The 27166-nt window shown below is 40.6% G+C and overlaps 2 protein-coding genes and 1 non-coding gene across 6 annotated transcripts in view; all 3 read right to left on the reverse strand.

Moving 5' to 3' along the window:
• pcnt (pericentrin) overlaps positions 1 to 12155 on the reverse strand; it is a 33624-nt gene extending 21469 nt beyond the window's left edge. For 2 of the 3 annotated variants that reach the window (XM_087833125.1, XM_087833124.1), the window contains exons 1-19: positions 11953 to 12155; positions 8033 to 8206; positions 7444 to 7584; positions 6037 to 6186; positions 5050 to 5936; positions 4631 to 4963; positions 3895 to 4297; positions 3269 to 3685; positions 2961 to 3179; positions 2767 to 2862; positions 2534 to 2677; positions 2134 to 2389; positions 1889 to 1968; positions 1499 to 1751; positions 1255 to 1355; positions 770 to 881; positions 483 to 609; positions 212 to 331; positions 43 to 115 (exon numbers count right to left, since the gene is read on the reverse strand). In XM_087833125.1, the coding sequence (XP_087689251.1) occupies positions 43 to 115; positions 212 to 331; positions 483 to 609; positions 770 to 881; positions 1255 to 1355; positions 1499 to 1751; positions 1889 to 1968; positions 2134 to 2389; positions 2534 to 2677; positions 2767 to 2862; positions 2961 to 3179; positions 3269 to 3685; positions 3895 to 4297; positions 4631 to 4963; positions 5050 to 5936; positions 6037 to 6186; positions 7444 to 7584; positions 8033 to 8206; positions 11953 to 12000 (4134 nt within the window). In that variant the 5' untranslated portion in view covers positions 12001 to 12155. The remainder of the gene's footprint in view (positions 1 to 42; positions 116 to 211; positions 332 to 482; positions 610 to 769; positions 882 to 1254; positions 1356 to 1498; positions 1752 to 1888; positions 1969 to 2133; positions 2390 to 2533; positions 2678 to 2766; positions 2863 to 2960; positions 3180 to 3268; positions 3686 to 3894; positions 4298 to 4630; positions 4964 to 5049; positions 5937 to 6036; positions 6187 to 7443; positions 7585 to 8032; positions 8207 to 11952) is intronic. The other variant, XM_087833126.1, reaches the window with a different exon arrangement.
• Positions 12156 to 15621: 3466 nt separating this feature from the next.
• trnak-uuu (transfer RNA lysine (anticodon UUU)) lies at positions 15622 to 15694 on the reverse strand. Its single transcript has one exon. It is a non-coding gene; the product is annotated as a tRNA-Lys (tRNA).
• Positions 15695 to 16006: 312 nt separating this feature from the next.
• atg9a (ATG9 autophagy related 9 homolog A (S. cerevisiae)) lies at positions 16007 to 26255 on the reverse strand. Of its 2 annotated transcripts, XM_006798402.3 has the most exons (20): positions 26105 to 26255; positions 25764 to 25819; positions 24791 to 24942; positions 24619 to 24662; positions 24449 to 24513; positions 24143 to 24292; positions 23407 to 23548; positions 23150 to 23290; positions 22915 to 23035; positions 22614 to 22789; positions 22393 to 22515; positions 21944 to 22131; positions 21128 to 21281; positions 19316 to 19495; positions 18995 to 19207; positions 18657 to 18880; positions 18438 to 18555; positions 18077 to 18347; positions 17536 to 17681; positions 16007 to 17441 (listed from the first exon to the last, which is right to left on the reverse strand). In XM_006798402.3, exons 3-20 carry the CDS (start codon positions 24891 to 24893, stop codon positions 17433 to 17435), a joined length of 2568 nt encoding a protein of 855 aa, XP_006798465.2. In that variant the 5' UTR covers positions 24894 to 24942; positions 25764 to 25819; positions 26105 to 26255; the 3' UTR covers positions 16007 to 17432. The 2 variants fall into 2 exon arrangements, with proteins under 2 accessions (XP_006798465.2, XP_035766884.2); XM_035910991.2 differs by lacking the exon at positions 26105 to 26255 and having other exon boundaries at positions 25764 to 26005.
• Positions 26256 to 27166: the final 911 nt, after the last annotated feature.

Here is a 27166-nt window from a genome sequence, read left to right on the forward strand (position 1 = left end):
TGTAACCGACAGCAGCGCCCATTAAACATCTGCATCTCTTACCCGCCGTTTCTCCAGCTGAACAGTATCAGACAAAACATCTATATCCCCTTGAGCTTGACACTCAGACAGAGCACTGAAGCAGAGACCAAAGATGTGAATATTCACAAAAACATTTGTGCAAAACTGCAGAGCATGAATCTTATTTTTATATCCAGATAAAGTGAAATACCCATGATCAGTCATTTTAAGCAGAGAGTCCTCCAAGGCACCTTCTACCAGCTTCAGCTGTAGCAGAGCAATTTCCTCTTTGTGACTCTCCTCTGTTGCATGCAACCGCTTCTCAAAATACCTAAAAGCAGGATGAGGATAAAACATGATAGAGTAGAGAAATTAAGCTAAATTTAAAGAAACCCATAATTCTGATGTCTGTTTACACTAAATGTTAATATTCAGGAATAAATGCATCAAAAAATTTGTGTTTTCAGGTGATTCTATGGTACCTCCTCAGGTTTTCTAGCTCAGCCTCATTTTGCTCTTTAATTTCTCGTTTCTGTTCATTAAACTCCATCTTTAGGCGTTCGATGTCATCAACCCGAGATGAGCGTGCAAGCAGCTGCTCCTTAAGCTCTGTAAAACAATAAAGAGACATCTATCATTCAATCACTAAGAACAGGCATTTCTAATAATATATCATGTTTGTTAGAATGTAAAGAAATCCAGTGTATGAAGAAAAAAAGAAAGAAAGAAAAAAAAAATCCAAGCTTTAGCCTGGTAGGCTTATTCATACCACCCAACTCCTGACGACTAGACCTCATGCTCTCCAGCTGAGTCCACAGCTGACTGACTTCCTGATCCGAGCTCTGTTTGAGCAAGTTCTTCTCCTCCTGTAGCTGTGAAACCTGGGTGGCAAAGTTTGGAAAAATGTTTTTATGAATTTAAAAAAAAAATGACCCAACAGGTTTTAAAGATGTCAATATGTTTCAGGAAGTAATTATTATATTAATAAGTTGGTGTTTAAAACTTCTGGATACTGAGGGGAAAAACAAACAAACAAACAAAAAAAAAAAAAAAAAAAAACCTTTACAAAACTAAAAAAGAAAAAAAAAAGATTATCCTTTTTACTGTGACTTAAGACTTAGAAAGCTGCAGATAAAATACATATTTAGGGTTGCAGTAGACCAGTAGTTCAAACTGCAGGGCATGCCCCTTTGGTGCTTGGATACATTTTTACCAGACTTTGTGGAACTGACCTGCGACATGCCAGAAACTAACCTCTTGCTGCAGTTGCTGCTCCTTCTCCTGTAGGTGGAGGACTTGCTGCCCTTTCTCCTGCAGCAGTGTCTTATTAGAAGAAATTTCCTCCTCCAGGGAACCTTTTACAACAACATCATCACTCATCATTACTATGCCTATATTAATGTAATACACAAATTCAAATCATAGATTTAGAGGACTGTGCAGCCTCTTTATGAAAGTGTATACTGTTGAGGAATATGGGGACTGTAGAAGGACTCACAGACAGCAGCATCTCTCTCAGCCAAGGCTCGTTTCAGCTCCTCTAGTTTCTGTGTCTGTTCTTTACTGGAGGTTTGGAGCTCCTCCATCCTGGCTTGTGTCTCCTGTACCTCTGACTGTTTCTGGGACACAGCTTCCTGTGCTTCAGCGAGGGAGGCCTGGGTGCTGGTGAGTTCAGTCTGGGTGGCACTGAGGCTGTTCTGAAAGTTTGCCTCCATGGCTTCAGCATCTTTCTCCCACTGTGCTCTTAGATCCTGAAACAAAGTAAAACCAAAATGGAGTGAAATAGAATAATACACACAATGACAAGACAGTGCATGTTTTTAAAAGCCACAGCAGTTTTTTAAATTATAAAAAGCAACTTTTGTATAAAAATATAATGAAATTTCACCTGTATTTCTTTGGCCTGCTTTTCATCCATTGAAGCTCTTTCCTGAGCAACACGAGTCTCCAACTGCTCCTTCAACTCTTCTAAACACACGAGAAACGATTCTTTAGAAACCGGATGACTCAAACAAAGACAGAACAAATTTCCCAGAGGAACCTACCCGAGGGATTAATAAAGTTCTATCTTATCTTATCTTAGCTAAAGAATGAAGATCATTGAGCAGCTGAGATGATCTTGTGTGTAATCACCCATGTCTTGTTGGTGCAGCTCAAGCAGCCTCTCCTGCTGCTCCTGGTTCTTCCTCTTGATCTGGTCCACCTCTGACTGATGGCGAGCCTGCAGGAGTGCAATTTCTTGGTCAAATTTCTCCTGCATAGAGGCCTGGACCTTGATGAGGGCAGACGTCTGCTCCTGTTCCACGTTTTCTTGAGAGCGCTCAAGATGAGACTTGTGAACTGTGGTCAGGCTCAGACGCAAGGCTTCAAGCTCAATGGCCTTTTGAGCCTAGAGGAATAAAAGCATAATGAAATGATGAATCTAAGTCAGTATTTAAGAGGACAATAATATATTTCACTGACTTTGGAATATTTAATTAAAAAAAAATGATGAGGCTGACTGAATGAATAATGTTTTGGCTTGTGCGTCTACCTGAACCTGCTGCAGTTCAGCCTGGTGAGCAGCCTCCATGCTCTCTCTCAGCTCCAAAGAAACCTCTGTCTTCAGCTGACTGACAACCTCATTGTGTTTGGCACTGAGCTCTGAGATCATCCGCTCGTGCTCACGTTCAGTTACCTGTCACGAAAGAAGAGCCAGAAAAAGCTAAAATGGCGCTCTTGGTGAATGAGTCCTCACAGCAGTGAAGGAGTGAATTGCTCTGATACCTGTTTGATTAGACTGATCTGTTGTTTCTGTTCTTCCTCCATACTGGCCCGCTGCTTCAGCAGCTCTGTCTCCAGGCGAGTATTCAAGTCAGAAATCTAAAGAGTCGTGCAGATTATATTTATTATTGCTTGCTACTAAAATTAACATTTAATCTGACTCTATTACAAATCCCACAGCAATTGATGAATCGCACCTCCTGCTGATGTTTCTCCATCAGATCTTTTATCTCCTGCTGATGAGATACCTTCAGCTTTTCTGTAGCCTCCTCCACAGCCTGTGCCTGCTTCTCCAGGAGAGCCTTCACCTCGTCTACTTTCTCCTTCATTTGCTCCTCCAACAGATGTCTTACATCAAAAATCTCTTTGTCCTTCTCCAGCCTCTCCTCCTCCCATTTTTCCTTCACTTCAGCCAACTGTGAATATAATTTTATAGGTTAAATCACTGCACATTAGCATTTCAAACTGCCTTGCATTTAAAGTATGGCATTTCGTAATCTCTCACCTCGACATCCTTGGCTTTTAGCAGCTTCTCAAACTGTTCAAGTTCCTCCTCTAGCACTTGTTCCATTTTTTTGATCTGTTCATCCATCTCTTCTTCTCTTCTGCTGTGCTCATCCCTCTCCTTCACAGTCTGAGCCCGATCCTCCTCCGAACAAGTCAGTTTCTCTCTCAGACAGGAGATCTGAGACTCTAGCTCATGCTTCTCTTTTTCAGCACAGTGCAGACTATCGAGGCTCTGCTGCAGCTCCTTCTCCAGCCTCTCCACCTCCGTTTGGACACTTAAAATCTGCACACGTGTCGTTTCAAGCTCCTTTAAAACTGTATCGAGCTCTGAAGTCCTTTGACTCAACAGCGTCGATGCAGTTTTGTGCTCAGTTGTCGTCTCCTCGAGTTGTGACATGAGATGCTCATAGTTGGCCTTGAGAAAAGGAAGCCAGGGAAACGGTTTTAATTATTCATACAATAATTTTCTTATCAAGTCAAAACCTCCAATTTGATGTCTTAGTACTAATATAACTACTGAACCAGCTCCAACTTTGTTAGAAAAAAAACTCTAATTGCTCAGAAACCTATTATCATCATATTTGAATGCATTGTAATTATTGCACACTTGTGGTACTGGCATACCTGTAATGTTTGCAGCTGGTTGTCATCTCTGAATTCTGTGCTCTCCAAATCTGCAGTCTGCTTTATCTCCTGCAGAGATGATACGAGCAGCTCCTGCTGTTTCTGATGAGACTGGAGTGCAGTTTCCTCCTCCTTTAGTTCCCCTACCAGTTTTTCATCCTCATCTGATGGAAAGGTACTAGATATAAGGAGGGAAGTTTCAGCAGAGATTTCAGTTTCCTTTACCGTCAACATTACTACATTCTCCTGCTCTTTTTCTTCTGATAAGGCACAGAGTTTGCTCCTAAGGCTGTCTTGTTCATAGACTTTCAAGTTCAGCTCCTCCTCAAATTGTCTCCTCATTTCCTTTTCGTCTTCGAGCTCCTGGAGAGCTTCCCTAAGCTCTTCTGTGACTTGAGCCCACCTAAAAAGACAGATAATAATAATTTTTAAAAAAAAGTATATCAATCTACAGTAAGAAATAAATGTAACCACAGCAAACCAGCTTACATTCAAATGTTTGTTGTAAACTAGTGATTTATTTCTTAGAAATGCCTTTTTCCAACGTGGACATTTAACAATATTCACCTTGAGATAAATATTTATTATTAATCAAAATTAACAGAGTTATGTAATTTACTCTAGAAGTAAATATTACTGTATTAACACAACAGCAACATCATTGTTAGGTATAGAGCACAGAGTTGTTTTTAAAAGGACTTTGAAGTCATTTGATAAACGGCATGAACTTCATTACCTGCTCCTTGCCTCCTCAAGCTCTTCTGCACTCTTGATTACTTCCTCCTTTAGCACATTTAGATCCCTCTCCTTAAGGGCCAGCTCCTCACGGAGCTCCTCACACTGCTGACTCAGCAGTTCTTTTTCCAAGTTAGTGTCCTCAGACTGCTGCTCAGACACGTTACTCCTTTCCATCCAGCCCGAAGCGGAGTTGTGAAGCCACTGAGGGTTGGACTCATCAGCCGGAGAGTCCTGTGGACTAGAGGTGTTTTGGCGGTCGTCGTGTTCTTCAATCAGACGTTTGGAAATTGATAATAGCTCTTCTCCAAACACATCACTATTTAGCTCAAAACTGAGAAGACACAATGACAAAGGGGATTAATATATCATATAATATCTACAGCTGATAGATAGTGCAATAATAATAGCTGCTCTCACCTGCGGTCTGCAGATATGTCCAGCTGACTGCACTGGTCAAGGTTCTCAGTTATCGCTGAAGACTGCAAGTGTGCAAGCGGAGCTGAAGACAAGTAGCGCTCCATTAGAATATCTCCAGACATTGATTCATTCACACTGCCCTGGTCAGCTCCACTTTCCAGATTAGCCTCATCGATACTGACAGTCTCATCAGAGCTAACGCCGGCTTTTACCTGGTTCTGCCAATTCTTAGACGCTTTGAGTCCCATCACTTCCTCCTCTTTAAATTTTAGTTCTTTCTCCCTCTCTTCCAAAAGCTGCCTGACTTGCTCGACCTCCACTGTGTGCTCCTCTTTGAGCCTTTTCATCTCCTCCTCAAGACTCTGAAAACAAAGGGCAGAGCTAGCAAGCTTCTCACTATAACTCTTCCCTGCATCTTCCTCCTCCTGAAGCCTTCTCCTGAGCTCCTGCAGTTCTACGTTAAGGACCTCTTTCTCCTCTTTGTATTGTTGCATCTCAAGGCACTGACTTTGAAGCTGGCTTAACTGGAAATGAAGGTTTTGCAATTCTGCTTCCCTTTCTTTTCGCTCTTCTTCTCTTTCTTGCTTCTCATTCTCCAGCAAAGAAAGCACGTGCTTGTTTTTCTCCATCTCCTCTGCTAGTTCGCTACATATTCGCTGGCTGTTTCTTCTTTCTTCCTCCAGCTCAGCTCTCAGCTTGCACAGAACAGTTTCCACATCAGTTTCGCCTTCAGCATCAGACTGCGAGCCAGAACTTCCTGAGCCCTCTGATGGCGCTTCCTTATGACTGATGTTTGGCTCTTGGGAGGACGGTCCATGGTAAGGCTGCTGAATATTAAGGGCTTCTGTTCCTGACAGATTTTTGATACGTAGAAACTCCACACTGGTCTGTGTGACAGACGAGAAGACATTCAAGCAGCAGTTGCTGTGCATGAGCAACGAAGCAGAAAAAACAACCACAGCCACATTCGGTTTGATTGGCCCTTACCTGCTGGAGCTGCCTCTGCAGTGCCTGAAGCTGTCCAGCAAGAGACTGTGCCTCCACCTGTACCTGGTCTCTGCTGGCCAGTGCCTCCTGCAGGTTGGAGCTGAGTTTGGCAATTATTTCATTACGCTTCTCCACAGCCTGCTGTAGCAGCTGCAAGCAGGACAAAAGTATGTATCAGTTTTACGAGCAATCAAACACTCATAACTTCACACACTTCCATTAGCTTTTGCAGAACATTATCAAATGTCCAGCATGCATTCCTACTTCCAAATTAATTTTCTATTTTTTCCTCTGTGGCTGGCCAGAAAACAGACTAAATACTTCAAAACAAACAATTTATATGCAAATTACAACAACAAATGAAGCCCACAATCTGGTTGGAAGAATCAAACCATTAACTTACAATACCTTATATACAGAGAAAACACTCCTAGTTTGAGATTTAAATACACAGTGAAACACTACGTGCCAAAGACACTAACCAGATTCCTCTCCATACAAAGCTTCACATTAGACCAACTGTGCTGCTTTTTCAGTCCAGAGCACCAAGCAGCCATGCAGAAGAGGAGACTTGGTACAATCCCCCATGGGAGGTGATGACACAGAAATCCAAACAAACAGTCCTCCTCACACAGATAGCAATACCATAACAAGACTTTCATTGTCTTAGTGAGCAAACAAAGCATCAGGACAAATTAAACACATCCAATTACAAAGTACACAATGGAACGGATTTAGATAACTGCTCAGTTCTGAGGTTACTGTGTGTCAATACAGAACTTAAAAATGTGAGCCCAAGTAGATTACAGTATTCATGACAAACCCCATCTTGTTTCTCCATTTCCAGTTATGCTTCAGCCACCTGAGTTTAACATGATGATGAACTCCAATCAAACGGCTTACTTACGGATTACTGAATTATGCCATACAAGACAAAGACATGCAAATATCCTGACATGCTCCCTGGAACTGCACTAATAGATGCAAACCAGCCAACTTGGAAACTGCTTCAAGAAGTTAACTTGCGCCAAATATGGAGACAAAGCCCTTTATGTAATTAATCCAATCAGCACCAGGACATGGGGAAAAAAAATGTTTGCAGAAGTACAAGTCAATTCTGATAAACCTAAATCACTCACGTTTTTATAAAGCCATTCACACCACTTGTTCAACTTCTACAGCTCAATCCAGGGTACAGATTTGGTCAACGTCTCTGGCTCATCTCACGAGAACAAATGTAAATCCTCTGTCCTCTTTAACAATAATGACCTACGCTCCTTGATTTTATTCTTCTAAAGAAAACCAGCTCCATGAGAGAACCCATCTATGGTATTCTTGAGTTTTCCCCCAGACACACTTTAAAAGTTTGACGTCCTACAGCAGTGTCCAGATACTGGCTTTGTATACCTTGAGCTGCTCTTTGCCAGTAAGTGCAGCTAACTCCTCTTCTCTCAAGTCATCCACAGGGGACGGGCTATGCCTGGGGGTGAGCGGCTGATCCTTCGCTTCGTTTTGCCGAACCTCTGGTTTCCCTGACATTTGAGGCTCCTAAAGGATTAAAAAGTATTAGAATTAAAGTCTAATCTTACCAGAGTCCACAAAAGAAATGTCAGGAAAAAACGCATGTGCTGCAAATTTGCACATTTAATGTCATTAGTGAACTCTGCCTTAGTAGGAAAAAAAAAAAAAGGCAGTTAATCCTGGCCAGGTTGTCATGACAACATGGCCTACAGGCAATGTGATGGTTAGTGACCCATTTCAGTAATGTATGTTTACAGACAGGGGGCATAGACCACTTGTTGAAGCATACAGTGAATAAACAAAATTAGACAAACAGGGGGGGGGGGGGGACTGTGAGTATGAATGGAGACATGACCGTCATGAAAATAACCAACACTTTTAATTAAAACTAATAATCTTATGCTCCCTACATATCAAAATTGCTTCAGTGTTTGTAACTATTATTGATGAGCTCTCTAGGCAATTGGCGGCATACCTCATGGTTGGTGCTGTTATGCTCTGTGGCACTGGCTGATGGAAGAGCTGGTTCTACGTGGTGATCTTCCGTCGAGCGGTCATTCTGCGAGTCAACCTGGCCCTTCCTCTTCTGCGTCTTTTTCGCCGCCCCCGCCCCGTCGCTTTTCGCCCGCTTCTGTCTGAAACTAGCAAGCTGCGCAAGAAGGACAGCGAGAGGTAGATGGACACGTACGTCAGCACCAAAGAGCACCACCACACTATCAGCATGGTGAACCTCAGGGGTTGAAGGAGAAATGAGGTCAGAGTCCAGATTTATCTCCTCAAGGTAGGGAAATGTATACAAAATGAATCAAAACGAGACAAAAGTCATCATGTGAAGTTAGTGATAGTCCACAGTGTAGAAAGGAAAACCCCTCGTCTTGATGAGTCAGTTGTGCAGCAAAAAAAGCCCAAAAGTAGTCCCAAAACTCAAATCCAAAATAGACTACACCATAGCCCGACAAGGTATCCAAGTTCAAAATGAAGTGAGGCAGCTAAATATTCTCAAATCTCCAGAGAACAGGCTGATGAGAAGTGCAGATTTTACATTGACACACAGTGGACAACCTCTCAGCAGACCAGAAACAGAGCAAGGTTTAAAAAAGGACACGCAACTGTCACTTTGTATTTCTCAGCTTGTCAAAACCTCAAAAAAAAATCACAGATGCAGCTTTTTTTTTCCCCCTATTTTTTTTTGGAAGGGTCTCTTAAAGTCCTTTCTGTAGCTATAAAAGGAAACGTATATCGAGACTAAACCTGACAAGAAAAAAAAAAGCATAATTGTATTAAAGCTACAATATTTATCTTGAATTCCAGAGGGAACAATTTGATAGAAATTCACCTCGGTCAGTTTGACTGCAACACACCCTCTCCTCTGTTCACTGCCTCTCTCATGCCCCGTCTCTCTTCCTAAGCAGCTTAAATCAGATCACGGCAGTTCACATTGTGACAGAGACCCTCATAGAGCTTTCCATCAATATCTGACAGCAATTATTGACTTCCTTTCTTGCTGCCTGTCAGACCTATCCATTCTTCCTCATCGGGCAAGTTGCTCTACTGTCCAGATATAGAGCTTGCAGTCTGCAGGCAACAGCGCAGTCAGCCCAACCTTTCATCCAAAAACTCACTGCCAACAGCCAACATCCGAAGCAGAGGGATCCACAAACTCTGGGTAGAGGATGGCATGTGTCTAGACTAAAGAAAGAGGGTGGAGACTGGGACATGCATTCACATAGAGAGGAGGAGACAGAACTCTATGTGTGGCAAGCAGCACTGGAGTGTGCATGCTCAATTCAATTTGAGATTACATGGCCCTGGGAGACCTACTTGTTGCATTATGTGATGACTCACAAGCGTGATGCATAACAATATCGTGTGTGCATGTGCATAAAACCTTGTTCTGATCACATGTTCCTTGACTACACTGCCACATTGTAGGTTCTGCTTTATAAGCAGCCTGAAATGCATCCATCACTGTACAACCTCAGTGTCCCACTCCTGAAAGCAGCCTTTTATCAAGTTAAGCACCCTTAAATGTTTTCCTACCTTAAATTGTCAGCCTTCTTTCCTTACTTGCTTAAAACCGCACCCATTCTCCATCCATCACCCTATTCACTGCCTCCGCTTAGCACAAAAAAAATAGAAAAAAGAAGAAAAAGAAGGAAAAATAAGCCCTTAAAGACAGCAGGATGAGCTGTGTTTAGCCCAAGGCCACTTCTGCCCTACTGAGACTGACTAACAAGCTGGCTGAAGCTCACTCTAGTCAAATTAGATGTAATTGGACTGCTGAAAGCTGCTGTTCTCAACAATGTCATCATTGGTCAGGGGGGGACTGCTGTCTCCACCAAGGGGTTAATTTGCTGTCCACGTTGGTGATGGTGTCAAATTTGTGGCACGCTTTTAATGCCAGAGAGAAATCAGAGCTTACCGATGCCACAAACATAGTAAAGGCAAAAGACAGCACTGCATTACCATAGCAACACCATTCATGTGAGACACACGCGCAACATCCTTCACCTCACCCAATCTCATGGGTGCACTGCACCACCTGATGGCCTGTAACTAACATGACAGCATACGCAAGGTGCATGGCTATTTTAGGCATTCAGATCATGACTGCAGGCAGATTTCCTTTCAGATGCTGTATTGTTTGAAGAGCAATATACATTAAAAGGTGACAGCGATTACCCCACAGCGCAGAAAAATAAGAAAGTTGTGATTGATCACTCAACAGAAACAAAACAAAACAAAAAGAAAAATCAAAGAAGAAACAGCCACAAGCCCACAAGTCATTGATTTGCTCCTTCATCCACCACTTTCTATACTTACATTCTGACTCCGAGGCATGGTGGAAGATTTCTATAAGGAATATAAATGTTGTAGTTGAGTAATTTTTTGTTATTATTATTATTTCCCCAAAATGAGTTCCATTACAAATGATAGATGGATTATATCATATAACACATGCAGTGTAAGTGGCTATCCTAAAAAGGTGACTTAGTTTTATACATTGTTTCTAGACTACATGGCTTGTTGTCAATGTGGGACAAGCCATTTTTGACTACTAGACCATTAATAATATGGCTTCCCATTAAGGTGAAATCAGCTGCTTGCCATTTCTACTTGTAAACACCAGAGGAGCCAATTTCAAAACTGATGAGGGCTGAAATTTTTTATTTATTTATTTTTTGCTACTTTGGGGCTTGCTATAACTAAATGAAGCATGCATACTGCTCTCTCAGAAAATCCTGGAGAAGAATGTCAGACCATCAGTTTGCGGTCTGAAGGTCTGACTCACTAGTTCTCACCAGCACAATGACCTGAAACACACCAGCAAGTTCACTTCTTATTGGCTCAAACAAAACAAAATGAAGGTTTTAGAGGGACCTAGTCAAAGTCCAGGCTTATATCCCATTAAGATGCTTTGGCATGGGATTAAACAGGCTTTTCATGCTGCAAAACCTCTGAATTCACACAATTCCACAAAGAAAAGTGGCACAATATTTTTCCATAGTGATGTGAAGGACTCATTTCCAGTTATCGCAGATTGCAGTTCTTTCTGCCAAGGTTGAAGCAACCAGTTATTAAATGGAATCATTTAAAAACATTTTGCATTTACTCGGTGGTGGCGGGGGTCTTTGGCTAACATTGAAATTAGTTTGATCTGACATGTATGACAAGTTTACAAAAGAATGAAAAAAAAAATTCTTCTTCCTGATTTTTGAGCACTATGTCACTTAGATACAAGTAAACAGTACTTGTTTAGAGAGCTTAGTGCGGGATAGGCTCACAAAGTTTTGCCACAATTTTGAAACACAGATGACTGACTTAGTGAATAGTTAACTTTGGAATTGAGGCTCTGTTATAACCACTGCACAAGTAAACCCTGTCAGTGAGTAAACATATGATATTGATCCACGTTGTTTGGAGCTGTAATGGCCTGTGAATAATGTGCAACCTGGATTCTCAATAGCAAAACAAATCAAGCAAGTGCCAAAAATCTCCCACCGAATGCATCTTCACTGCACACGAGTTAAAGGCAAACTTAACACATATGTCTAAATAAAAATGAAAGCTATTTGCTATGGTCAATGGAACAATCACATATGCATTTACTGTTGAACTACCAAGTAACTTATATGAAAACTGCCTTCATTTACCAGCTGATTAACCTGCTTCATAAATGATGTTACTCTTCGCTTCTCATATTCTACGCCCAACCGCGGGAAATACATGGCGAGAGCCTGCAATTTAACATTCAAAGGTAATTCAAGCCACAACAAATGTGCAGTCGTTTTGGTGGTGAGTGTAGTTAGCAATGGATAAACGCAGGGCTATGACAAAAGAGTTTGCTAAGTGCTAGCATTCAATATTAGCATGCGTTACATGTTAGCAACAAACCTTAGCTCTCCCAGCTTCTACCTTCCTCCGACGTTCATCTTCATCCATGACTCGATCGAAATAAACGCGTTAAAGGTTTAGGACATACGTCCTGATTTTACTAAAAATAACGCTAAACCTTCCTTCAAAGAATAAGTTAACCCTTGAACAAATCTTTACATGCAACTGTCAACAGACAACATTGAGTATGGCCGCCAAGTCAACGTAGCTCCGCCCTTATCGAGTTTCCCTTGCCTAACTGCCCAATCAATTAGTTACTTTCCTCACCTTCAGCCAATTAAATTCGTGTTGTTTAAAAATAAGTTAAAAGCACCGCCTACTTTATATAGCAGTCAAAACTAGCACTCAGTTAACCAATCAAATTGCTGCTTCAAGCCGCCTAGACTGGATTGACGTCTTTTGTACCCAACCACAGTTAGCTCATACAATTTCATTTAGGGGGCGTTTACAGTGAAGTACGCAGGTTAAAAACATTAGTACCGTTCACATTATATTTATTAAAAACACAAAGCAACGATCTACAGTTTATATTAATTAAAGATTAGTGCCTAATGTACTCAAACAGTGCGTTTCCGTTTATTAGGAGTCAATGATTGTGCCACGTTAGAAAGGTTTTGACTATACCCAAATGAGGTGAGCATCAGCAGCAGCCAGCACTTAAGCACTAAATCCATCCAACAGAGCCAAGTAATAATTCAGAACCCAGCTTTAGGCTTTTGTATGTGACAAATCAAAAGAAGAATAGGACACATTTAATGTTTTTATTGTTTGAAGGTTCTCTTCACTGTCCCACCCTTAGTTTTTTTGGCAGCAGAGAAACCAGGCCAAGCAGGTAATGCAAGTCATAGTTAAGTCCAGTAGTAATAAACAGGTGTGTCCCATGGCAGCTACTCTGTGGCTTTAGTTTGTCTGAAAAAAAAAAGTCTGAGTTACTCCAAATGCCACGACATGAAGTAAAGTTTAGCTAAGTCAAGTCAAACTTTATTTCTATAGTACATTCAAAACAACCTCAGCTGACGAGAGCACTGTACAAGTTAAACAAAATAGGCTTAAAATATAAACTCTACATAAAAGTCACAAAATCAAGCTGTAAGTCTGTGTGGTTAGTACTTCATAAAAAAGATATTGGAACAACTTGAATTTGGATTTGGATGGAAGTATTTCTCCATGCATTCTGATGAAAGTAGGACTTTTTTCTTGTATTTCAACCTTTTAGTTTTATTTCATAGAAAGTCCGACAGAGAACCCATAGCTTTTAATGATCAGAAACATGGCACGAGTTGCATTTCATCAGTGGTCCTCACCATCCACCCACAGTACCCACCCATCTCCATCAACCAGCCACTGGTCTGCCCTTCCTGCCCTCTCTACCACTACCTGCCCCAACTCAGCCTCCTCATGTACTCCAGCAGACTATGAGATACAGATCTCATAACACCCCAGTGCCCCTCTGTTTCTATTTGGTCTGTTAAGTGTATTTATTTTTGTTCTTCTCCTGCTGCTGCCTGACCCAACCTGACCTACACTGCGTACAAGATTGCACGGATTAGATTTAAAATGCTCTGGTAAAATCCCCAAGTAAAGTTATCTTTTTACCTCCCTGAGGTAAACATATGATGTTGATCCACGTTGTTTGGAGCTGTAATGGCCTGTGAATAATGTGCAACCTGCAGGTTATTTGAGTTTTAAGTTTTAAGACAAGGAAACGGTATATATTTTTTAAATAAATTATTTATCCATGTGCTTCTTGTAGTATTTGTTTTTTGCATCAATATCCTTTGCGAGATTTGTTAATTTGTAAAATTATTGGTTATATATGAGAAAAAGGACAAACCACACAATACTTTTGACAGGGGTGACGTTTCTATCGCACTGCAACTATCGCAGCACCCTGTGCCAAGGCAACTGCAGCTTCCTTGGATTCTTCTCCTTCAGTCCTGCCCTGCAAAACAGTCATCACAAAGGGTAAATGGTAAATGGCCTGTATTTGTATAGTGCTTTTCTAGTTCCTAAGGACCCCAAAGCGCTTTACACAACCAGTCATCCACCCATTCACACACACATTCACACACTGGGTGCGTAACAGCACTGTTTATGTCATGTATAGCTACAATATATGTTTGGTACTGTTTGACATGGTGTAACTGATGTTGACACAAAAAGCCCAGATTGATCAGACCATGATGCATGACATCATGCTCCAAGCCATACCTCCCATGTCCGTGGCCGTGTCATCACCTGGTGGGCTCAGTCACTGTGCTTTTCACACTACATTTCTCAAGCATGCAAATAGACACAAACACCTTGACACATAGAGACAAAGTGAAAAAATGGCTACACTGTTTACCAAATTGACATTTTTTGTCTCATTACTTCCAGGCAAGTTACCATGGATATCATGTTTGTAAGACCTGATTTCAAAATAAAGAGTGTGGCTGTGCATCAACATCAGCATCACTGCAGTCTTGCCCCTAGATCACCACAACTGCCTCCAATCAGCAACCATGCATTCTCATCAGCCACCAGGGGTGACGTTTCTCACTGCTCCACATGTAGAGACACCAACCTTCATCTTCCTTTGATAGAGCCATGAATCCGCTCGGTGGTCCTCCTCTTTTCTCATCTCAGCCTTGCCTCTCTCTCTAACATCGTCTTCAAGCCGCTTAACCTGAGCTTTCCCTCTGATATACTCATTTCTGATCTTGTCCATTGTGGTTACTGCTGCTTAAAATCTTAACATTTTGAACTCTCCCACCAGCTTGTCCTGTCTTTTTGTCACTGCCACCATCTCCATCACAGCAGGTCCTCAGTTCATGTCCTGCGCCATCTTCACGTGCCATAGTTCCTCTCTTGGCACCCCATCATATCTTGTTTTCTTTAGATCCACAAAGACCTAGTGCAGTCCCTTCTGACCTTCTCTGCACCTTCTCCATCATTGCTCTCAAAGCAAACGTCACATCTGCTCTTTCCGAAGCCTGATTGTTGCTTGCCTGAGCGTCACCTCTCTTCTTAACCCAGCTTTAACAACTCATACACTTAAATTTGTGGTAAGGCTCATCAATGAAAAAGTACTTCTTCAAAGTTTTCAACACATTCTCTTCACTCATTCATACCAATTTTATCTTTATAATTAATCACCCTAACCTGCTGCACATCCCTTCCAGCCAATTAATACAAGTTATTTTCTCCTTTCTCAGTGTCCATGCTCATATAAAACGTCCAACAAGCCTTTTTTCCCCTTTGCCACCTCTCTCTTTGTTTTATACATAGCCTCCCAGTACATCTGGCTACTTGGAATGGTGACCATTCCATTTTTTCTTTGTTCTTCCTTTGCATATTTCCTCATTCTACATAATCTCCTTGTCTTCTTTCATATGTTCAGCTTTGGATCCAAATGACTGATCTTAAGTAGACTTCTTTGAGAGAATAGATTTGCTGCACTTAGGAAAACTATCTTAAGCAAAACTAAAAGGAGTAAAAACTGAGGCAACTTAGAAAAAACTTCTCAAAGCAGCTTGTAAGAACTATATGACTGAAGGTTTAAAACATACATACAGCTTTAAAATGGGTAAGTCTGCTGCAGGGATAAATATCGTTCGTGTGTTCATTTTTGTCGAAGAGCAGAAATTAAACTTTTCGTCATTCTTCGTTCGAAGGGGAAAAGATTTACGCCCGAACAGGGACTTGAACCCTGGACCCTCAGATTAAAAGTCTGATGCTCTACCGACTGAGCTATCCGGGCTCTGACGACAAGGCGCACAGGACACAATAAGAATTACAACCAGACTGAACGCCGCCAATTTATTTCACCAGTCTAAGAAACTTTTCTTTCAGCTTCCGTGATGTCAAGACGAAACGGCCGTTGTTAGCAGCGAACTACGCTAGTAAGCTAAACTTAAACTAGCGCTACAGACAGCCTTTTGTAACTTCATGTAGCATAGAGCCACGTTAAAATACGAAAGGTTAGTCACCGTCAACCCGTCACCGTGTTATAATCATAACACATTATAAACCGGATCATGTTTGTAGTTTGTTTTTCACTGCACACACAAACTCATTGCATCGTTTTTAATAGACGAATTTTCAGCTGTACAAATTGGTATTTTACAAGATTTATAATATAAACAAACAAAAACGCTAATCACCTTCAAATTAACATTGATCACTACAGTCTCCATCGACAGTACTTCATCATCACCTTGGCACATCCCTTTGAAAAATAAAAATAATTTAACAATATGTGTACGAAAATGTACAGATGCAAAACAATCCAAGTTAAGTGACACTCTGCATTAGCAACTTATTAAAGTGCATCATTCCCAGTGTAAAGACCTGGCTTATTGACATGGGGAACAGAGTGCTTCCATGCTCTGACTGGATATGGTAGAGTTTCTTGCTGTGCCATCAAGTTTGAACTCTCCAGAAGGATGAATATGTGATGTCCATGCACTTTGGGAGATTTTAGTATGGCAGAAGTCAATATTACATGCTTTGACAGCCTTGTTTTCCTACTGAACTATTAGTCTATAAGTCTGTTGACAAATATTTAAATGGGGGGAAAATGGGTGACATTAGATTTTAAAGTGTCTGCAAACACATCAAAATTGATTCAATATTCCCCTGGGCTGCTGTGAAATAACCTGATAACACAGTGCATGTTTGCATGCAGAACTCAAATCAGTACAATTCATTTTTTAAACAAATATCAATTTGTGCAAATGCATCCAGATTTCTGGGCTTTGGGACATTTTTAGAAAAATCTCTTGTAAAGCAATTAATGCAGAAAAGGGTTAAATTAAAAGATGATATGAAAAATATTATGTAAATTTTATAAGAGTTGAGATCTTCATACTTTTTTTTTTTTTACAAGAGGCAAAATGCAAGCTGAAATGCAGAGTATATGGTATAATCCACACCCTGCTGCTATCAGTACAAGAACAAATATACACAATGAAAGTCTCTGTTTTTAACAGCATCTGTCTAAACACACTTCATTGTTATGGAGACATTCTTCATTTCCTTCATTTCATGTTATCATGTTTACAAAAGTGGTCGACAGCACAGTCTGGACTTCTGTGGTCTGGTTTGGGCAAACTGTTAACTTTCCAGCAGTGCTTGGTGTTCACAAGCACTGTCTCTCCACAGCATACGCACTTTCATCCCACGTGATGTTAAATATGTGTAGTGTAATCTGATGTGCACAGTGGCTATTAGAAATAACTTGATCCTGAAGGTCCTCTTCTGATAAACATGTTTACTCCAAATGCCTGTTAAATATATCATTGATGTCGCAAAGTCACAAAGTATTCGAATGACCAAAGGCAATAACTATCTAAACCTGTTCAGATGGTTTTACTTCAGATGGTTTTACTACTTTTGCATTATGTCAGATCAGATGTTCAATCCTGGAAAAGGGTCTGGATGAGGATCAATGTTGTGGGATCTATAGAAGGACAGATGCAGGTATTCGCATGGCTTGATTATGTAACCTAAAGTGAGAGAAAGAACAAAATATTCATTTACTTGTAGTGAATACAGACAAATTAACATTCAATAGCACACACAGAAAGAAAGAGCATTCACCTTGTGTATGTGAGGAGGCATTTCATCCTCTAAACTCTCCTCTGGTAGTGGTTCATGGTGTCGTTGCGCTGTTTGACCATCCTCTGCCCATCCTCCCATTGGCACACGTGCTGATCTCACTATCTTTACCCCTGTACCAAACGGGTCTTCAAAACAAACAGACAGGTAGTCAAGATTTAACACACTTATGTGACTCCACAACTGGCTTCTTTTTTGAGTCGCCTCCTTATGGCCTTGAAAGGATGCAGGTTTAAAGCACTTTGCATCAGCTTTCTTTTCAATTCCAGACTCTACATCTATCTTTTATATACAGTCTATAAGTAGAACTGAAGAATTACAGTATTTCCAGTGCAGGCAAATTTTCACATTAGTACTGACACAGCTCCCACACCTCTTCCTAAAATGAACACATTTCCTTAAAGTTTATTAATTTATATTTCCATTCATTGTAATAATGCTACTGCAAAAGTAAGGATTTATTATAATAACCTTAAAATTAATAACATTAAAAAGAATACCAAGCAACCAAAAACATAGATACCAGCTGTAGGTCCACTGTGGTGTCTCTGACTGCTGCTCTGTGCTGTTGGCCTCTCCTGGCCCAGAGCGGTGCTGCTGGTGGCTGAAGCTGAAGTGGGAATGGCACTAGGACTGGGAACGGTGGTGGGGAAAGTGTGCGATCGAGGGAAATTTCTTGAATGGGGAATGGGTTCGCTCCTTACTTCATCTGGGATGCTGTCGCTGCTTTCGTCGCTCTCCTGTCTGTGCCAAGTGTGGCGGGACATCTCGCCACGAGACTGCTGTTTATGGAGCTTTGGAATAAAAGTGAGAAAGATGAGGATGGATAAAGATGGATGAAATCTGTGAAATATTCATAATACCTCTGTTATGCATGCACATACCTCATGCATATAAAGTGCATGGATGCTCATCTCAGTGGAGGCATACTCTGATAGGACCAAACTTGTAAGCTGACCTTCCCATGCGCTGCTGCCTGAGCTCACAGTTCGAGCGTCGGTCCTACCGGAGGAGAGAACGAATGTGGAGAAAATTGGACACAAGGAATTGGCAAAGAGAAGGAGAACATGAGTTTAGTATAACTGAAAGAGCATCTTTCCTACCCTGAGCCTGCCATTGTTCTGCTAGTATGGCCAGCAACCCTGTGAGCTGCACTTAAGCTGCCTCTCAAGTGAAGGCTGCTGCTAATTGGCGAAAGAGAGCGTAAGGCGGACCCCCCATCGTTTATGCCAGCTGCTGCATGATTTGCTAAAGAAATATCCCGGTCAAAATGAACTGAGGCCAGTGTGGAGGGACCTGTCAAGAGGTTTGCAATGAGACTCCGTGGCTAAAAAAGAAAGAAAAGACGACAGAGAAAATCAATTTTTACCAGTCAAAATGTAATTACATTAATTAATCACCACTTTCATACTTGGGTATGCATGGTAGTTCATCAGCCTACCTCAGACTCTGACAGAGACATTGGATGTGTGTCTGAAGGAGCCCCTGTGGCTTCTCTGTGAACTCTTTCTTTCAACTGGCTGATAAAGTGTGTGGTCTCTCGAGGAGGCTGCCACTGGGGGTTAGTGATGGCAAAGTGCATCAGCGATAACTCCGTCTTCCCATCCTCTGCCTGCTGATAGATAGATGCCTCTGTCTTCCCCTCTGACATCCACTACAAAGGGAGGATTAATTATCCATCAATAACACCACATAGTTTATACTTTCTGTTTACATCTACATATTTAGTCATAAAATTGGCTGCGTTGTGACAGTCTCTCACCGCAGGGTGTCCATGCTGCCTAATGTCCATCTGAGCAAAGGAGCAGGTGTCTCCCACCCCAACCACCTCCACAGTGAAGTTTCTGAAGAAGTCAATGATCTCCAAAGACTTTCTCCTTAGACAGAAGATGAGGATGATGGGAGTCACCACTGGACTTAACAGCTCCTCTAGAATAAACACCTGGAGGAAAACAAAGTGTAAACTGCACACTAAAAACGAGTATAGTGTTATGCTAAATTTATTCTTTTTGAACACATTCAAATTTAAACTTCAATGTTGCTTTCAGCACTAAAAATCTTCAAGTGAAGAGTAAATTACTTCTAACAAGCAGTGATAATATGCTCCTCAGCATGGGACTAAAGACCCCCACAGTCAATAGCTAGAATCTGCTAATTTTCCAATCCCTACGAGACATGAATGCAAATGACAGTGATTGTGAAGCTCACTATTAGCGGTGGGTGGTGTGTGTATTCAGGCCATAGTCTCTGGTAATTAACAGCTAAATAGCAGAAAATCTTCAGAAGCCTTTCATGGTAAAAACAAAGTGCACCTTCTCTCAGTTTTAAAGTTTTACATATCAGGAAGTAATAAAAATAATCTGGGCCTCAGCAAGTCTTAAAATGAGGTAACTTTAGATGAGCTACAAAAACACAAGATATTACACCATATCATTATTTATTTAACATAAACAAAGCCAAAATGCAGGAGGAGTGTATGAATACCCATTAGCTCCCTTATTGCTTCCATATCACTTAAAAGGGTAAGCGGCGGCCAAGTGCTGCTAATCAAATGCATTTGATTGATCATAAGCAAGCGTGAGCACCTCTATAAACTGAGATTTTTTGGCAATACTTTGGTCTGAAGCATTCAGGTGTGAGATGATCTTGAAGAATCAATTGTTGCTGCCCTTCAGTCTGTGAAGTACTACAAGGCCTCTAAACAATCTGAAGGTCCACTACTGTACAGTGAGAATGATGGTTCACAAGTGGAAAACATTCAATACTGTTCTAATCTTTCCAGCTAATTCATAATGTCATACTGTGCTTGGAGAAACTGCCAAAAAAAAAACCAAAAAACAAATACAGAGTGCTACATCTGAGAATCTACAGACAGTATTTTTGCATGTTGTAATGTTATATGTTAAAGTTCAATCAGTGCAATTAGAAAAAATTGAATAAGTATGACTTTTTTTTGGAAGATTTGCCAGGAGAAAGCCTCTTCTCATTAAACCTGGAACCACAGCTTAAGTTTGCAAAGCTGCATCTGTATTAATCACAAGACCTCTGGAACAATATCCTTTGAACAAAAAGGACCAAAGTGGAGATATTTAACCATAACACAGTGCAACATTTAGCAAAAACCAAATGCAGCACATCAGCACAAAGACCTCAGACCAACAGTGAAGCATGGTGGTAGAGGGGATTATTTAGGCTTGTTGTGCAGACACAGATCCTGTGGTACCAGGACCTGTACAGTCATTGAGTCAACCATGAACGTTTCTGTATTCCAAAGTATTCTAGCGTCAAATATGAGGTTTCAAGCTAAAGATTGTCCCTTGCAACAGGCCATAGTTCCCAAACACACCAGCAAATCTACAAAAGAATGGCTGGAAAAAGCATGTATTAAAAGGCCTTCATCATGGCAGAGGTAAGCATGAGCAGAACATGTGTACATAATTTGTTTTTTTTAAAAAACAATGATTGGCTTCCATTAATTGTCCTTCAGTCAGTTTTCAGGTAATGACATGTTCAGTGTATAATTTGAAGAAAAAAAAAATGAAAGGTTTATTTATAGTTAAGTTTCTGTACTCACTGCTTTGTACTGGAACAGCTGGGAGAACTGGTCTCGGGTCTCGTATCTGTGTGCATTGCCTTGCCAGTGATCAGGCATGTAGTGGATATGAGCCAGAATGACCCGCAACAGCTGCTCAGGGCAGAACACCATATGTTTATCAGGAATAAATGACCTGTAGAGAAAGAAAGAGAAGTGGTGGAGACGGACTTTTTTTTCCACATTTACTGAGATATGTATGATGACACAAAGCTTTGGAAAACAGATGCATATTAGACAAGAATGAACTGTTTAAGTAAAGTAAGTGGACATTTTTAAAAAATGATTAATTTCATTCATAATAAACTACACATATGCATCGTTTCTTTCAGTGTTTTGGATGGCTGAAAGCGCAAAATAATTAACTGTTTCAAATTAACTTTTGGAATTCAGATGTAAAAGAGCCAGAAGCTGCTTAAGGCAAGGAATCCCTCTTCCTTCCATAAGTAGGAAGAAGAACGAGATGCAAAAGAGCATTAAAGGGATTACAACTTTGAGCAGCTTTAAAAGGGCAATAAAGAAATGGCTCGGGGTTAATGGTTGATATTCTGCATGATGAGATTTGGGTCCTATAGTCTTAGTTTGTAGCAGATGTATGCAATTTAATTTACAATATTGTTAAGTATTTTATATATTTATAAAGTTTCATTTAGTTTTACACAGCTGGACTGATTAGTGGTTTCTTGCTATTCTGCTTTCTACCCTTTATTTTACTTTTCTTCTCCACTGAACACATTTAAATTTAGGTTTTTATCTTATTCAGACTTCCCATTAAATTATTTCACCATCAGTCCTTACCTGCAGATTGTGATACACACTCCAAGGAGTGTGATTGATGAGAGCACATGCTCCACTGCAAGAACGTCCTCATCATAGATGGTCAGGGCGATGAGAACGGCCAAAAGAGACCCGGCGAAAAATGCCACATTTTTGGCAACCACTGTGAGCAGTGGTGAAAGGAAACAGTTCATATACTTGGATGCAGCCTGAATGAAACAAGAACAGAGTACAAAGAAGAGGAAGAAAGGAGGAGGAAATGGGGTTGATTATTAACTCTGTAGGCAATGAATGAGAAGCACCAGAAAAATCTTTTTCCTTGCTCTTATCTACAGGAAAAATCCCAATTGGTCTCATATATTTACAGATTTGCCAGATTTACGGATTAGCCTTTATAATCCTAGCTTTTAGAAAATAAGAAGGTAGTTATGAGCATCAAAGATGTGCAGGAGATGAGTTGGTGCACTGACCTTGTAGCCTTTGCTGAGGCGTGACATGAGCTCGTGGTCCAGCTCATTGAAATGACGCAGATAACATCGACCATACAGAGACCAGCATCTCGCCCCCAGAGAGCCAGGCTCTCGCTTGATCACCTACATACAAACACAGACAAAAAAACAAAACAAAACACTGTCATCACTATTAAATGCAAAAGGAAATGGCTTAGTTAATTCATATGTAAATCATTTACCTCAGTATAACTGAAAAAGGCATAAAGGATCTGCCACACAAGAATGACTGGACACAGCAGCAGATTTGCAATGCCGATCCACAGGATACGAGAGGCTAGCCTGTCTGCAAGCTCAAGCCTGTTCCCTCCCCTCTTATACTCCTGTTTCAGACTCCACTCGTTCTCAAACAGGGAGCCTACAGGAATGAAAACAATCAAAATCAGCAAAGTTTAAATAAAGGTTTCTTCTCATAAACAGATCAATTACTTACACAGGATATAACTCGTATACAAAAGCACACATGCATAACTGATGACAGACCTGGTCCCCAAAAGAAGATGAGCTCAAAGTTGTATTTGAGACCCCGAGTATAAAACACGGACTCCCCAAGTACAGGAAGTCGAAATCGCACAGGAAGGAGTGATTTATTCACCATGGCAACCTAGAGAAGTACAGGAAGAAAGGTTTGGTTTGAGGTTACATCATTTTGTTATGTCTGAAAGGAGGTGTTCACCCACCAAAATCTTTAATGACATTTCACTGCAAATATACAAACCATGTAATTCTTAAAGCGGAGGATGCGGTGGTAAATGTCCAGCTCTGTCAGCTCCTTTTTATGGATGCAGATCTGATGTTCCTTCTGGATCTCAACAATCCTGGCCTGAACCTCCTGCCACGTTGCATAGGGGAGCTCTGACTGAAGCACAAAAGCACTATAAAGCTTAGGAATTGGGCTTTATTCTTGGCAAAAATAACAGACATTAGTGGGTGTTTCTAATGTCAACAGGACAAACTGTCCCACAAAAAACTCACCATGGTCATTTTAAGGGCGTTGATGTAGAAGGATCGAATCTCCCAATAACAGCACACATTGTAGATGAATTTAATGAGCCGGTGTAGCCAAAACACCCCGGAGATTATCAGCACAAAGATCACAAATGCATTGTTTCGGATTCTGTAGACCAAAAGAAATGTTATTATTCACCAGCATTGAAGCAGTGCTTAAACAAAATGTCATATTTATCAGAAAAATAAAGAAAACTGGAGGCTTTATTTTACAATAATTTCTGAAGATAATATAGTGAAGATTTAAAGCAGACTTAAAGAGGGCCTTTTATGTTTTCCTTATTTTCTGTCTGGATTCTCATATCTAAAATGGTCAAAACACAATATAATGACATCAGCATGCAAACATAAACCTCAGACTGCTCTAAAAGCTTGATGTCAGATATTCTATTTTATTGTAGTCTCTGTATGACATCATTTAGGGCAGATGTGCTTGACAGCCACACAAACCCATGGCTGTAAGTATAGATGCCCCACCCACCTGCTGTTAAATCGTCTGTTTGAGGTGTTGCAACCAATCAGAAAAAGCTGTTTCAAAGATAGAGGGACTAAAATGTGTAGTTTAAGGCAGTCAATAAACTAAAGGGCTCCACCAAGCACAGCATACGGTAAATATTATTATTGTTTTGAACTACAGCTGGAGCACTGTCTCTGCAAAAAACATCATAAGGTCATTTTAACAAATACAGAGTCTTAGACTCACCTTGCACTGCAGACATCCACTGGGAGGAATGCATCAGGCAAGGTGACTTTAGATGAATCGGTGTGATTTACAAACTTGTTGGCAAAGAGGACGTCATAATCCACACAGTTAGCAAGGAACACTGTAAAGCCAACCACAAACAGCAACTGACTGCATAGAGAAAGAAAGTGAGCGGTGCCAGGTAAAGAGGAAAGACAGGGAGAAATAGAAAATATGAAGACAAACATAAGACACAGTATACTCTACAGATAAAAGTTAATGCTATATTTGCTGAAAAATACAACTTGTGATGAAGAGAATACATACACCAGCTCAAAGATCTCTCCGAGCAGCATACAAGTAAATCCATTCTTTTGATGCAGATTATAGACGTAATAAGTGTTAAGGAATATCCTAAATCCATCTGCGGTAAGAAAGTGCAGCGCAATTCAGAATGTGGTGAGCAAGAAATGTGCCAAAATTAGTTCAAAGGATATTCTCTGGAAAAACAGGTCCAGGTTTTCTATGTGGTGCCATTGAGCTGCAAAAGAGTTGTTTCCAGTTAGTGACATTGTTATTCTGGGGCATCACTGTGAATATAAAACAAAAGGGGCATGCGTTTTTGAAAAAGTCTTATATTTGTTTGTGATTTGTGCATGTGTATCATACATTTAACTCCTTCAGGCACATGCATCAACAGGTTCTCCTCTCCCGGGGGAGAGTCGCTGTATGATGCCTCCAGGCGCTGGTATTCTGTGTCAAAGTGCGCCATACCGACAGCAGCTTCAGTCTCACCGAGTTGTCAAACTTGCTGCTACAGACTGTAGAAAGGAGGGGAGAGAGTTATGGCTCTAAATTTTAAAGAACGTGACCAGGTTTCACTGCCAAGTTTCATTTTCTGCATAAATATCACTGCATATGTACGACCACACCTCATATCTTGGTTAAAAATCAACTAAATTTGAGACCCATACATTATAGAAAACACACTATACAGGTTACAACATCCACAAAGTCCACCAGGATTAGCCTCAAGTATAACTCTTTATTGGTTTATTCATTATTGACTGTACAGATATTGGCCTTCCTTCCGAAGGGTCAGCAAAAATGGCATAAGGTCAGACAGAAGATGAATGTAGGTACTTCAATTCAATTCAAAACTAGGTCTACTGGTCAAAATGCACTATGTTTACATGACAGATGTTGGAAGCAGATAAAAGTTGGCCTAAAGTGCATATATAAAATATGTCCATAGAGCAGATAGGGCAATATCTTTATGCATTAGATACCAGAAACAATTTTAGAATGTCTGAATGCGACACAAAGTAATAAATATACCCCAATGACCAAGTAAAACCAAACAAAAACACAGTCCTTCAAGCTTTGGTCTGACTATTGTGTTACAGCCGTGACACCAACGCCCAAAGCCCCCAGAAAACCCCACAAAAATTATATTAAAAGAAGACCAACACTCCTTATGATGTAAGAAAGACTTATTTTACACGTAAGCTGTGGCTTATCACACGATAAACAACACATTGTGGTGTAATGGCTTTGCTTATAGGTAGCTTATAAGAGGCCCCTAAAAATACACGAAGAAACTATAGACATATATATGACAGGAAATACGAAATATACATACCCCCATTCCAGTACAACACGCCCCGAACTGGTATGGTGTTTGCTGAACATATCCCGCTGTAAAAAAAAAAGGAGGAGCAGTTTTCTGTGAGCCTTTCTCCTGCTTGTCTTATCTAAAACCACAACACACCGCTCGGACAGAGAATTAAGCAGTATTTCGTCAGAGGGGGTCAACAAACACGTCTGCACATGTTTACACTCGCTTGTAAGTAAACCGTAATTAGCTTGAAGCTAAAATAGGAGAAGCGAATCAGGTGTTGTTGTTGTCGTGGTTTGACAGCAAAGGCCTGACTCCCCAAAAAATGTCCGTCCCCCCCGTCTCTCGCATCATCTTATCCTTACCGTTTGTGTCTTGAGCCTCCGCTGTGTCAGGCCGCAAGAGTGAATCGCCTGAAATTTTTTAAAGAAACGCTTTATTTTCGTTTTCTCGTCTTTACCTATCAAAGTCAGAGGTAAGCCAGTTTCATTTTCGAAACAGCTAGCCGTCTGGAGTCCGTCACCGCGGAGTGAAGGGTATCTTGTCCAATAAGAAACGGACTTCTCTCATGGCATAACGTCAGCCAATCGGATTTCCCTAGAGGCGGGCTCATACTGACACGGCCTATCTAAGCGACTCACCATGTACTCAACGTGCTCTAATTAAATGGCTGATTACTACCACCGTCTGGCCGTTTAAAGTAGAGTCATGCTGTGATATTTTTTTTCATTTATTCTTTCAATTGTATATTCTATACAATAAAATTTAATACATAAAAATATACAGTGCCCATATGTATGTGTTTGTGCAGAAAAACAAAACACGTACATGAATGAAACTCAATCAATGCTTAACAAATGTATTAGAACAACTGTCAATAAATGTCAATCAAAATTAGTAACAATAAACAAAATCCCTACTTAGCAGCAGTTCGTTTAAGACAATTCTACTTTTCCTTGGAATTAATGTTAGCAGGTTGTGGTCAGAGTGTGATTTGATCCTCATAACCTGATAAAGAAATACATAAAGCTGCCCACCTGGTTTTAGCTGCATGCAGTTTTGCTATAGAGAAACGTTTAAGGTATCTTCAAAAATGAAAGCCATAATTCGGGTTTCCGTATGAATTTCCATTTTTAGCAATAATAATATGACTGAGAGCAAATCAGTGCAAGGTTTTCTAACTTTGTTAGTCAAGCAGATTCTGACTCTTATTTTCTTAAATCATTTTTTAGCATTAATTCAGAAGTTATGACATGTTTTGTTAACCATACTAAATTAATAACAGGCTCTTAAAGCTGCTGTTAAAGCTAAAGGAGATGAGGTAAAAGAGCTGACTCCACACTGACTTCCACAAAGACCACGCTTTGCAAAGCCAAGCTCACCTTCTGTCGCTGCCATGAATATTCATACATAATTGTTAAGCCTCT

This window comes from Neolamprologus brichardi, chromosome 19, assembly GCF_056152115.1.
Source record: "Neolamprologus brichardi isolate AB-2024 chromosome 19, ASM5615211v1, whole genome shotgun sequence".
NCBI classification, from domain to species: domain Eukaryota; kingdom Metazoa; phylum Chordata; class Actinopteri; order Cichliformes; family Cichlidae; genus Neolamprologus; species Neolamprologus brichardi.